Here is a 14,721-nt window from a genome sequence, read left to right as displayed (position 1 = left end):
TTCTCATTTTAATGAAACAATTTTTCTACCATTAGAAAAAGAAAATGTGCCTGGAGTACAAAAAGAAATAACATGAAATGAATCGACATTATATCATATTGATCCTCATACAAATCAAGGTGAACTGGAAGTTCAGCGGATTATTCATTTACAAGGTATTGCAAATCAATTACCTGATGCATTTACTGATAGTAAGAAAATAATAAAATCTCATATTCCAGCTGCTAATATCCATGTGCGGATTGAAGTCTCTGTAGAACAATCAAGAAATCAAGCAGCAAATGAATTTAAAACATGCCTGAAGCGTGGAAGACCTATTGTTGCAAATGATAAGATTCCCCAAAAGAGAAAAGCAAAAGAAATTGGTATTCTTTAAGAAACCATACACACAAAACAAGCAACAAAATCAATTAATCCATCCAAACTTTCAACACCAAATTTTCTTGAAAAAAAAATCTCCTGAAGAGTAACATGTATCTGAAAATAACGAGATCTCAATAAATTATGTAAGTACAGGAGAATTATGAGATAGAAATAAAATTATTGTCAACAATATATTTTCATTTAAAGTTGCAATTGACATTACCAGAAGTAATGATGAAATTGAACCACAAACCGTTGCAGAATATCGACGTAGAAATGATTGGCCAAAATAGAAAAATGCAATTAATGCATAATTGAATTCACTTGCAAAACGTAAAGTATTTGAACCTGTAGTTCAAACACCTAAATGTGTTACATCTGTTGTACATAAGTGGGTATTTGTAAGAAAACGTAATGAAAAAAATGAAATCGTGAAATATAAAACATGACTTGTTGCACAAGGTTTCTCGCAAAAACCTAATATTGATTTCAAAACACATATTCTCCTGTAATGGATTCAATTACATTCAAATTTTTTATTAGCATGGTAGTAATAGAAAGTTTGGATATGTGTTTAATGGCGGTGGTTATCGCATATTTATATGGATCACTAGATAATGATATATACATGAAAATTCCTGAAGGATATAAAGTATCTAAAGCATATAATTCAAAATCTAGAAGTATTTATTCTAACAAGTTACACAAATTATTATATGGTTTAAAGCAATCCGGACGCATGTGGTACAATCGTCATAATAAATATCTATTAAAAAAAGGATTTGAAGATAATCAAATTTTTCCATGTGTTTTTATTAAGAAATCAAAGTCTGGATTCACAATTATTGCAGTATATGTGGATTTTCAATCTCGTTGGGACTCTAGAAGAGCTAACGAAAACTGTAACTTATTTGAAAAATGAATTTGAAATAAAAGATATTGGAAAAACCAGATTTTATCTTGGTTTACAAATTGAACATCTTTCAAATAGAATTTTAGTTCATAAGTCTACATATACAGAAAAAGTCCTGAAGCACTTTTATATAGATAAAGCTCACCCTTTGAGCACTCCAATGGTTGTTCGATCACTTGATGTTGAGAATGACCATTTTCGTCCTCGAGGGGAAGATGAAGAAATTATTGGTCCTAAAGTACCATATCTTAGTATAGTTGGTGCCTTAATGTATCTTGCAAATTCTACAAGACCTGATATTGTATTTTCAATCAACTTACTAGCAAAATATAGTTGTGCACCAACTCGAAGATATTGGAATGGAGTCAAACATGTTCTACGTTACCTTCGTGGTACGATCGACGTATGATTATTTTATCCAAAAGAATCAAGTACACAATTAATTAGATATGCAGATGCAGGTTATCTATCTGATCCGCATAAAGGACGTTCTTAAACATGATACTTATTTACATATGAAGGTACAACTATTTTATGGAAGTATGTTAAACAAACAATAGTAGTTACTTCTTCCAATCACTCAGAAATGATTGCAATACATGAAACAAGCCGTGAATGCATTTGATTAAGATCAATAATTCAACATATTTAAGAAAAGTGTGGTTTACCCACAATTAAAGGCGGCCCAATAATATTATACGAAGATAATGAGGCATATATTATGCAAATAAGAAGCGGCTACATCAAAGGCGATAGGACCAAACATATTTCACCAAAATTCTTTCATACACACGAGCTTCAAAAGGGTGGTAACATTAATGTCAAGAAAATACAGTCAAGTGATAATTTGGTAGATTTATTTACTAAAACTTTTCTAACTGCAACAATCAAAAAGTTGGTACACAATATTGGAATGCGATGGCTCAAGGATCTTTCATCATGAACTATTGAAGATTTGCATACCTACGAGGAGAAGTCAATTATCGTCTAGATTGTACTGTCTTTCCTTCGCTAAGATTTTTCCCATAGAGCTTTCATTTGCAAGGTATTTTAATGAGGCAATCCTAAAGCATTCAAAGACACATTAGAATGTTGTACTCTTTTTCCTTAGCCACAAGTTTTTCCATTGGATTTTTTTTACAAGATTTTAACGAGGCATATTCTTTGTGTATGGTCATCCAAGAGGTAGTGTTTTAAATACATGAAATGTATTTGATGGATGACCATTAAAATTCTTCCATATTCATGTATCCTTATTTCTCATATTCATGTATCCCTTTGATTCATTTATTGTTATTCCCTAAGTTCATGTACTCATTTAATATCATATATCTTTCATGCCTATAAAATGATGTCTTGAGGAGCATTTGTACTAGACTAAAAAAAAAGAAAGTTGAGATAAATAATATTTAATTCTTGAAGAATTAATTCTATATATTGTGGTATTTCAATTCTCTTGTTACTTTTCTTTAATTTTACAATAAAACGTATTTTCTCACAAAAAGAAAAAAAGAAAACCTAAAAAGTTTTTCCTCTGATCAAGACTCTTGATCTCCTGCCTATTCAATGTCATTCTTGTAGAGAGTCCTCGGCATCGGTTCCAAGGGAATGTGGTGGGGGAATAGTGTTGAGAAGAAAACAAAAACAAAAGTGGCACGAAAAAGGAGTGTATACATAACATATGCAGTAAAGATTGGTTTCAGTAGAAGACGGGGCAATTCTTTTTAATTATGCCAGGAGCAGTAGGGCAGAGAGATAAAAGGCACTGTTCATCAGCGCCCCCAATCCATTGGACCTCGTAGATATCTTGAAGAGCAAGAATCATATAGAGTACACCGAAAATAGCAGTCCCTAAATCGAGGCCATTAGAGAGATCATAAGCATGCTTAGACCACCACCCTTTGTGCCTACTGTAAACCCAGAAGTTGAAGATAAAGGCCATGATAAAGAAACTCCATATATGGGCTGCACCCATTGGGGGCATCATTGTTGTGCCCGTAAATATTATTGGGAAATTGATCAGTCTAATCCACTTCTTTTGAGGATATTTGCGACTTAGAATCCAAACCATCATTGGTCCCACCACTCCTATCAGGCAGAAGATGTATAGCCATGCATACTGACCATGCGGTGCAAACACTCGGCTTGGACCAATTCCTCCCCATATCAATGCTCTGTTGTAGGAAGTGGTAACAGAAGGGCATGTCCAAATATTCCCCTCCTCCAGGACGCAGATGTTTTTGATTGAATTGAGCGCCCACCTTGATGCGAAAATGCGTGTTGTGGATGCTAGCAATGCTCCAACAATCTGTCATAAATATACGTACGTACTTATATATTATAGCACATGATCTCGCAAAAAATCACACACATATATATATTAAAAAAAATAAATATATAGCGATCGAGTTTCTTCATGCAAGTCTCTCATCGATCAGTACTGCTTGCCTACCTGAATGAGGAACATGGATCTTGGAGGAATCTTCATGTAATGTCCCAATTTGAATTCAGCTATAAAGTTCAAGGCATGTAATTTGGTGCTTTGGCAATATGATACAAAAGCGATGTTGGCTATGGGTTTTCCCGGTAATGCATAACCCATGATCATCTCACCAATTAGGAACATTGAAAGAGACTGCACCCACATGAAGAATCGATACCGATCCATGTAATTAATTAATGAAAAAAGCTTCTCGTTCTTTATAGTCACTTTCACTTATAGAGGGGAGTTTTACTGGTAGAAATCTTATAATCTTAATACTTTTTTGAGCATATTAGTTTCTGTACGTTCTCAAAATTAGTCTTATCAAACATTGATTAATAGACCAAAGGAAAAAATGCCGCTTACGATTCCAATTGTAGCTTTAATTGCACCCATGGGAAGAAGTAAAATGGCGGCCACAAGCACTGCAACCAGAAAACCCCAGGTAGGAAGTTGAATTTGGTCCCCATATACCTGGCAATTGAGAATGGAAAGCCCCACGGACAAAGCTATTATTGTGTTGAACCACCACTGAGGTATGGATTGATACTTCTTCATGAGTTCATTGTGAATGTCTTGGCATCTATTTTGGTTTTGCACTGCTTGCTTTATACTTACCCATGCATACCTGAAAGTCACACGTATGCAAGTACATGATATCATGAGCTCTCTCGTCCATCATCATTATGACTACAACATAATATTAATGTGTATATATATATATTGATTTTAAGAATTGGGCAATATTAAAATTATTCCATGTACGTACCTTCCGTAGAATAGAAAAAAGTGAGTGAGTGTGGTTGTTAATCCTGCAAATCCAAACCCCATGGTCATGGCGCTGAAGATACTGAAATAGATGTCGGAATAATCATGGTATGCCTGAGGATCAAGTACCATATCGTTGCCAAAGACACTAGCGGTCTTGTAGAACTTTCCATCGTAATCATAAATATTAAGACTGAAAAAGGGGAATCTTTTGGCATTGAATAAATTAGTCCAATATGCAATTGGAGCAATTATATACATCATGGCCACAAATCCCACCAGCTTATTAACTATAGCATATCTGGGATAGGCCATTGGGGATCCTATATAGCCAGTTATGGACATCCAGTCAAGGCTAAAAGAGCCAATTCCAAGACCATGAGAACCTGAACCAATTATCTGTGCTTTGACCGAGCCTTTCCATATCCAACACACAAATGAGACAATAATGAGCGATGCCATATAATAGTTGGACACAACAGATTAGGCAAACATTGAGACAGAAACAATGAGTACGAACTGTAATTTGCTAATGCCTCCTTTGGGCCTTGATCCTTTTGTCTCGTGCAGAGATCTACAAAACAAATATACAAAACAATTAATTATTAGCTAGCTTAATTGCTTAACCAATTTTGTGCATAGAAAAATGTGTATATATATATATATAAATATATGTGAGTTTGAGAGGGTGCTAGCTAGCTACTGCCAGATGGCTGGCCTGCTAGTTAGCTAGCTAGCTAGCTAGGAGGAGTACTGAACGAGAACAAATAAAATAACCAAGTAATTAACCTGTAAAACGATACGTCCAGTAAGAGAAAAGGAAACCACATATAAGGAGATTCAACAAGGAACTTGAATAACATTCCAGCAAACCCGTATCCAATCATCTGTGTACGCGGTATAGAGGAAGAATTTTACTGAATGTACGTTCTACCATTGATGCTGATTCAATGCATGCATGCTTGAATTATGCAGTAAATTATACAAATGGGCGCTGATGATCAGTATATTTTGTTTTTACTTATAAGAGACATGTACGTACGGCGCAGGTGTCTGAGCTTGGTTATGGAGATCTAGTGGGCTAACCCAGTCGATCAATGAGTTCTTGAAACTATAAATGTTATGTCTGAAAAATAGAAGATGAATCTGAATGTTCGGCCTTCGTCATGAATGCATGCAATTTCATAAAACAATTCAATATCAAGTAAAGCAAATGAAGGTGTTTGATGATGAGTTAATGAAAATGCATGCCAATCAAATAATACGTGTGTGCGCGCGCGCATACTTGTTCAAATGCATGCTACATGATTCTACCACGTTAATTATTAATGTAGATCGATAGAAAGAACATCTCACTTGAGTTGTTTGGACCAGCAAAAACAAAGGTATAAAACTTATTTTCTTGTGGAAGTAGGCTCTCGCAACGTCCATAACGATAATGGATTGAGAAGCTTCGAATCCAGTAGTGGCAAGTATGATGACCAAAACATGCTCTTTTATGTTGAATGGTCCCGGATTCATGGAGAACTTAAATTTGGTCCCAGGAATTCTCACTATCTTGTTTGGAATTTTGTTTGCCATTAGCTTTCCAATTAGAAGGATGAATATTTGGATTAGAGAGTTTGCCACATTGATGCCAACTTGTCGATAGAAAAAGATTTGAAACATAGCGGACATGAAAACATTTATGATAGGACCCAAAACCCATGTTCGAAAAGTTAGCACTGGCATAGTTGGATCAAACCCTTACCCTTATTCAAACTTCAAATCCTAACAACTCCCATCAATATTATCATTTAGGATCAAACCCTAGTCACCTTATCCATCATCCAAACCCTATCTTCCATCTCTAAATCCCTAAATTTTAGGAATTACTCTCGATCGATTCAAATCTTAATTCCCATCCCTTTCTTGCCCTAGCCAAAACACTCTAGCCCTAATCCATCCTCTCCAATTTTGAAATTCCCCTTAGCCACCATCCCAACCCTAGTCTCACTTCACCATACCAACCCTAATCATCACCCAAATGGCGCCAACACCAAGGATCATCATCAAGCCGTGCTACATTGCATCAAACATGCAAATTCATCACTTAGACCATCCTAACTCATCATCATCATAAATTCCATCACTAAACACCATACCTCCATCAATTTAGGGACCCTCCATCGTCATAATTCGTTCAAGGCCAAGCAAGTTGGCAAGATACATTTGGTCATCACAAAGCAAAACAAGCTATCTTAATTGGTGCTTTCTTTGAGAGCTATCTTGCTTGGTGATCTAGAGAAGTACTCACTTCTCTTCGAGGTAGACAACGAGATAACTTGATGTTGTGATTGGATTGGAGAATCCCTCTTGTATTCCATTTTATTTTTTGTGATTGTGAAACTTGAAGTTTGGGGGGTGAGGTAGAGGACGAGTAGATAGGTTGTAGGGATCGACCATCCAAGAAGGTGGAGGATCTGAGGTTGGACATTAAGCTTGTTGCAAGAGGGGTAGACCACCCTAGAAGGTGGAGAACCCAAGGTTAGATTTTTGAAGCCTTGAGCAAGTGTCCAAGAGAGCCAAGTTGCTGTCCAAGTTATTTTGAGAAGAAATTTCAGTTTGTAAGCCTAGTTTGCAAGTTGATTTGAGTAGAAATTTTAGTTTGCAAGTTGTTTTGATTCAAGAGTTGATGCACCATGCACGGGGGCACTCTAGAAGCCGAGGGGCAACAAGGTTCCAACTGAGAATGTATTGAGATATTAGAGGAGCATACCACAAGGCTCACCAACGTCCTTAATGAGATCACCACCACTATGGCCGAATTAAGGATAGTCTTGAATGCCACTTACCGTGACAATGAAGAGAATAAAAGAGCCATGTCAAGCGTGGTCCACCAAATGTAAGCTAATATGATATGAGGTGACCCGGACCCAAGCGTGTTTCACTACAAGTTATGATATGTTAAGCGGTGCTACGGACTCAAGTGTGGCTCACCATATAATATGAGGTGATATGGACTCAAGCGTGCTTCACTGCAAGTTATGTTATGTTATGTTATGCGGTGCCACGGACTCAGGCTTGGTTCACCATATGATATGTGATAACACAGACCCAAGCGTGTTTCGCTATATGTTATGATACGATATGGGGTGTCACGGATTCAAGCATGGTTCACCATATGATATGTGATAACACAGACTCAAGTGTGTTTCACTACGTGTTATGATACGTCATGTTGTGCCACAGACTCATACATGGTTCACCAGATGTTAAGTAATAACATGGACTCAAGCGTGTTTCACTACATGTTATGATATGTTATATACAGTCAACGACAATTGGACCGATGTACACATGTATTGATAACCATTAAATAAGTGAAAGACAAGATGTACAAGTCATGTATGATTGTTAGGAATGCACAGAGTTAGTCACTCATGCATCATGTTACATGAAATTCCATGATTTTGTTAGTTCTGCATATGTTATGATCCGTTAAAGTTTTATAAATCAAGCCTAATGTTAAGTTAAGTTAAGTTTATATTATGATGTGTTATTACTGAGTCTTTGATTCATTTGTGTTATGTCTTGATGTTTTAATGTCTCAGTTATTGAATGCAAGGACACAGAGCTGGAGAGCTAAAAGTAGATTAGTTCAGAGACTTAGATTGGAATAAGTGTTACTTCCACAAGGATTTAGTCTATGATTATGATATTTGGATAAGTGATCACCACATAGAACTAGTTTATGCCTTTTTATTATCTTTTATGTTTTATGTTATCAAAGACTGTTTTGTTAAGTTAGTTTGATCATTCAATAAATGAGGTATTTTCATGACTTCTAATCTTTTCACCAGACATTATGTTATGAATGTTCTTAATATTCCTAATCTATAGGAGGGGGTGTTACACTAGTGTCAGTGCTAGATCTCCTGAACCTACCAACCCCCTGCCCCTATACCCATAAGCCCACCAAGTAAGAAACTAGTTTCAATTGATTGTGTGGAGGGTTCAAAGCATACTCTAAGTATTTGGAACCTATTTTTGACATTCCTTCTCGCCACACGGTGGAGAAGGATATTATGAAACTATATGGTGTACATAAAGAATTGTTGAGAAACCAATTGAGGGGTCAAAGAGTTTGCCTAACGAATGAAACATGGACATCGGTCTAAAATTTTAATTATATGTCTTTAACGGCACATTTTGTAGATTCTGATTGATAATTAAACAAAAAAATTCTCAAGTATTGTCATACTGTCCATCACAAGGGTGAGATCATTGGGAAGGTCTTGGTGGCTACCATAGATGAGTGGGGATTGGAGCGGGTTGTGATAGTAACGGCTGACAATGCCTCTTCTAACGATACTGTTTTGGAGTGTCTTAAGAATAATGGTAGAGATGAAAATAATACAATCATGGGTGATGAGTGTTTACTTGTGAGATGTGTTGCACATATTTTAAATCTTAGTGTGATTGATGATTTGAAAGATGTGCATGATTTAGTTACAAGGCTTAGAACTACGGTGAGGTTTGTGAGATCCTCATGGCACGACTTGATAAATTCAAAGTTGTTGTAAGCGGATATTGAATGCAAGAAGCGGTTGTGTATTGATGTTCTTACAAAATGGAACTCAACCATATTGATGTTGGAGATAGCCTATAAATTTAAAAAGACCTTTAAATTATTGGGTGAGGAGGACATACAATATGTCAACCATATAGTGATGATGGAAGATTAGACAAGCCTAATGATGATGATTGGATGATTGTTGGGATTTTTGTAGAATGTTTAAGGCTTTTCTACGAGGTTACAACCACCATTTCCGGTTCTTTATAAATTATATCTAACGAATCTTGTAAGCAAGTATATCAGGTGAAAGAACAACTGAATGAAATGTGTGGGAGTGACCAAACTAGGCTGCGGAAAATGACAATGAGCATGCGGGTTAAGTATGATAAGTATTAAGGGGATTTGAGTAGGTTAAACATTTTTCTATATGTGGCTATTATTCTTGATCCACAATACAAAATTGATGGCATGGTGCATGAAATGAAATTTGTGAACAAGAAGGCATGAGCGAATCATATTGCGGTAAGGGTTAGGAAAACCCTTAAAAGATTGTTTGATGAGTTGCCAAACTCAGGGGTGATAATATTCCTACACCTGCACCTACACCCACCGCATCGCCTCCTCTTGAAGTCGGAATGGAGAAAAAGAGTAGATTAGGGTGGGTGAGAGGTTGGGGCAGGAGGTTGTCGAGCTTCGTCTGCCTGTAGACACACTGTCGGAGTTAGATAGCTACTTGGCAATAGAGATGCACCCATTTACGCAGAGGTTTGATATCTTATCTGGGTGAAAGGTCAATGTCGTCAAGTATCCTATCCTTGGAGACATAGCCATAGTATTTTGATCATTCCTATTACCACCGTAGCCTCATAGTCGACTTTTAACATCAGGGGGTGCATATTGGATTCATTCCGGAATTCATTGTCTCCTACCATTATGGAGACATTGATTGACACTCAAAATTGGATCAAAGGTAAGCCAATTCATATTCCGGATGTGGTAGACTTTGTGGAGACCGAGGATAAGATGGGTGGGGATCAGCCTGCCTCCGGTAATCGCTTTTACTTTTGATATTGCAATAATATTGCTTTTGCTTATAATATAGGGTGTTTTTACTTATATTTAAATTTAATTGCTGTAGGGACAAATTTGAAAAATGCCCCTACATCTACATCGGCCGCAATATGATTTCGTAGTTTGATCCACTATCACCATTATTTTGTATGATGGTTTTCTTATTTATTCATAGTATATATATAATGTTTGTAATTCTAATTGGTTTTCTTATATTTCTTCAGTTTTTATAGTGTCATTGTCACATGCCCAATTCCAATGATCTCATCTAGATCTCAATCTAATATTGGATTGTAATTTTAATTTTTTAACTTTTTCACATATCTATATAATGTTTGTATTTATGATTTCTTTTCTTATTTATTTTTTAGGTTTTATAGTCTCACACCCTCACTTGCCCAAGTTTCAAATATAATCCCAAATTTCCAATGATCTAATCTGCAATCCTACATAGTCTCACTTGGTTTGTTCTTATAGTTTATGTTTTTAACATTTTTACATATATATATATATTGTTTGTAATTCTAATTTGTTTTCCTATTAATGTTTCAAGTTTTATAATCTTACAGTCTCACTTACCCACCATCCAAATTCCAAGCTTAGGACTCAGTCATCTTGCTAGCTACAAGTTGTAATATTATTCATTTCAATTATTTGAAAATTTGTAATATTTTTAGATTAATTTGTAATAGTTTTATATTAATCTGTATTATTTTAATAGTTTATAATACTTAGTTTTTTATGTTTTAAAAATCTTTGTTTCATTTTATGTTAAATGTAAAATATATTTTTTCTTTTTTATCTTTAGACAATTTTTTTTAAAAAATAATTTAGCCCAAAATGGCCGAGAATATCTTTCTGGGTCAATTTTTGGTCCATAAACAGATTTTGGGCCTAGTGGGCCTTGGGCCCATTAGGCCAAATAGGGGGTGGACGGACCAAGGGTCCAAATCCGCCCCCTTCACCTGGACGCGGAGGGGGGGGGGGGGGGGGGGGGGGCTCCCTCGAGGTGTGGGGTCGCATTCGTGGGGAAACCCCACTCCCTACCACGAGGAGGGGGGGTACGAGAAGCGGCCTCCCTCGTCTCAGGAGGTGCGGGTTGCACCCATATGTGGAATAAGTGGCTAAAGTGTTTTAGCAAGCTTTTATTGGACGAGTTAAGTTAAGCAATGAAGAATTTCTTTAAGCCAGCGAGGATGCAATTAGTAAAAAGTACATTCATTTTTGGTTTCGAAATGAAATTAGTACATGGTCAGATGGATTAATTCCTTTGGAACTAAATTATGCTCTGAATGTTGTTTAGCTCGAGTCCAAGGATGGTTAAGCTACAGTTGAACTGGTAATTGTATATGGAGAAAACACACTTTAAAATCAAGGAGTGGGAAGTGGGAATGTTTCAAGATGAAATAGCTGCTAGCTAGGGTGTAAGAATTAGGAGGAGGCAGCCGACTGGACCCACTTTGCACTACCCTTTGAGTTTCAATTCCAGAATGAGGGCAATACCCCTCACAATATTTTGGAGGAAATTATGGAACAAAGATAAGGAAGTCTCACAAGTAATATCTTCAACTTGGTTTATAAAATAAGCGGTTTCTCTTTCCCCCCTTGTTTTTAGTATGTTGGTTTCTTTTCTTTAATGCCAGTTATTCTCATTTGTCAGGATAAAGTGAGCATGCCTCTCTCAAAACTGAAGAAAATCTTGGACAAAGCTCCTCCCACCAGAGACTTCATGGATCTCTCAAGAAATCTACGAATTGGACTTCCTGGATTGATATTTGATTGATTGATAAAGTGAAAAAGGATGTAAACTCATGGGATTAAAATCTTGATTGGGACCCCAACAAATACCATTTTTTAATTAGTCCAGTACAAAGTGAGGATTTTTATACAATCTGAGAGTGGAACTGTAGTCCCATAACCAAAGGTCATGGTGATTGTAGTGATTGCATTTTTCCTTGAAGTGACTGTTGGGCAAGTCCAGTGCCTTGTCTTCACGATCCTATGACCAAATAGGACAATTCTTATAATAAAAAGCAAGTTAAAAAATCCTAATTCGATCGTGTTATGCGTCATCGTAAGACTCTACACTCTCCCAAAAGAATACATACATTTCTCATGCCAAGGGCAAAAGTACAAAAAATGGGGCTCATGGAATGTAGTGGAAAAAGACTGACAAGAGACTAACGAGGGGTGGTGATCGTCGGGCGCCAATGGTTCGAATTTTTTACTAAACTCTTTGGATATAAGAGTATCTCAATAAAATTTTGGAAAAACAATAAGGAAAGCAGTAAGATAAAGGCGGAAACGAATGGATTACAATTTAGACCAACTTTGGTAGATACCGAAATATGTGATGGTGCATGGGACTCACGCACCTGTCTTCGTGCAGCCACAACGGTAAGGTTTGGAGGATCTGATTGTGGTGAATTTGTTAGTCTGATGTGTGTGGAAAGAAAATCTTCCGGAAGAGGAGGCGCGTGAGACCCAAGCGAGGCTGTGTGTCGGCGGCTTGGGAGCCTTCTCGTACGGCACGTGTCTCTCGGATGTTACCGACAAATTATAGATATGTCATTTTCGACTTTGGAGGAAACAAAACAACTAAGAAAATGAAACTAATTTTATAGACAAAGTAGGTTAATGGAGAAAGAGGCTTCCCCTCCTCTTGCAAAAAAACCAAGTTTGGGCTTTGAAGACTTTGCATACTGAGAGAGCTATACTATACAACTAGCCTACTATTGGTTTACATTTGATATTTTAGGATGTATCTGTTACAACCTTATTTGATAATATGTCATTTATAAGTCTCCTAACTCGTCTAATCTAATCATTATAATTTTTCTAAATTCTTACACAAATTATAATAAACAACTCAAAATTTTTAAATGTCAAAACGATAATATTATTAAAAAATAATATTTTATTAAACTTTCATCTTAATTCATCTCATTTTAATTCACTATCCAAAACTAAGAGTCCTTATCTATTGTCCGTACATATTCTTTTGAATTTCACCTTCATCTGCTTCAACCCAAGTTCTTTGAGATGACGCAAGTACTTTTAAAGGCCATGGGATTTTTGCCTGGATCTTCGAGACATGATGAAATTTCAAGGAATCTTATTGCATGCATTGGTTATCATTATCGAGCCTCATCCCCCTACCTTTTTAATGTAATTGCAAGCCAATTTAAAATCATGAAGCCCGGTAGCTTGCTACAAATAATGAAAAGTACTCCTTCCTTTGAACAAGTACTCAAAGCAACTTAATTATTTAGGAATTTGAATATATTATATATCTTAATGCATTAAATAGTGCTTATTTGTGACAGCAGTCCCTGCATATAACCATGCTTTCTATATTCAACAAAATCAAATAATACAAAGTTTTTCCTTTAATACAAAGCAAAAAAATCCCATGATCTACCTGTTCCTCATAGAGCAAATTTTGCAAGATTATGAACATTATCCCTATATGTATTTTGAACCAACCATTCTGATTTATTAAGAAGAATGAATCCCTTTTAATATATTCTACTAACTCATGTCCATGCCAGTCCCAGTTGTTTTCTTTACTATTGACAGCCGTTGTAACATTGCTAGCTGTTACTGTCTTCAATGCTATAACTTGAGTGTATATTTTGGATATGTTGGAAGAATCAAAGCAACTTGCATAACTATTTTAAGCTTTGGTGACAACATGAATGAGAAAAACTTCAATTTTTTCCTTTCTGCAGAAACATTTGAGGTTCTCCTCTCGATTTCCGTTAGTTAATCACTACAAATAAAAACTCGACACTAGTCAGGGCCTTGTGGTGTTTTCGGGAAACGCTACCCATCCCGCCCTTAGGTCCCGTTCGGACATCCCGCTCGACGTGTCAATACACGTTGCAAATGAAATAGATTAAAATAAAGACATGCGATTTTAAAACACAACGCACGGACCCGAACCCGTGCGAACCCATCTCCACTTCGCAAGCATCCACTTCGCCAGCCATCGCTGCCGAACCAGCCATCGCTACCGAGAGCTCGGCCTCCATCTCCGACCCCATCTCCCCTCCCTCCATCTCCGACCTCATTTTCCTTTTTTTTTTTTCCTCCCCGCGCTCTCTGCTTCTCCCTCACCCGTCTACCCCGTTCGGCGCAGCCATCTCCCCCAGCCCCACCAGTCTCTCAGCCATCTCTTCGACGGATCAGACCCAAGGTATGGTGTTTTTGTTTCCCTTTCTCAGTCTCCCCTGCTCTGCAATGGATGTTCGAAGGTTTTCTTTGTTTTTTTTTTTTTTTGTGGTTTGACTAGGATTTGTTTTTTCTTCTGAGTTATGTTGGTCTAGTCTTGTTATGATCTCTATGTATTGTACTAAGGAAGGCTACTAAAATGGTAAGATGGAGAAATTTGTGAAACAAGAACTTGCACTTTACATGTTTGTTAAAATGTCTCTGTGAAAACCGAAATTTGTGAATCCTTTGCTTGATCTTTTTTATGCCAAATTTAGTTTATGCCAATGCTTTATTTTAATATCCTTGTTTCACATGTTGTATATTTGCAGAGAATTTGAACGTTGCAATGGA

The 14,721-nt window shown here is 36.6% G+C and overlaps 1 protein-coding gene across 1 annotated transcript; it reads right to left on the bottom strand.

The window, feature by feature from the left end:
- Window positions 1-2,975: 2,975 nt before the first annotated feature.
- Window positions 2,976-4,988, bottom strand: LOC109000727 (oligopeptide transporter 5-like). The gene is made up of 5 exons (XM_018977698.1): window positions 4,528-4,988; window positions 4,377-4,386; window positions 4,125-4,232; window positions 3,729-3,911; window positions 2,976-3,584 (listed from the first exon to the last, which is right to left on the bottom strand). Exons 1-5 carry the CDS (start codon window positions 4,986-4,988, stop codon window positions 2,976-2,978), a joined length of 1,371 nt encoding a protein of 456 aa, XP_018833243.1.
- Between the last annotated feature and the right edge of the window lie 9,733 nt (window positions 4,989-14,721).

The sequence above is a fragment of the Juglans regia genome, chromosome 10, assembly GCF_001411555.2.
Source record: "Juglans regia cultivar Chandler chromosome 10, Walnut 2.0, whole genome shotgun sequence".
NCBI lineage: Eukaryota > Viridiplantae > Streptophyta > Magnoliopsida > Fagales > Juglandaceae > Juglans > Juglans regia.
The sequence above is the reverse complement of the archived record's forward strand: the minus strand, read 5'-3'. Positions and strand labels throughout refer to the sequence as shown.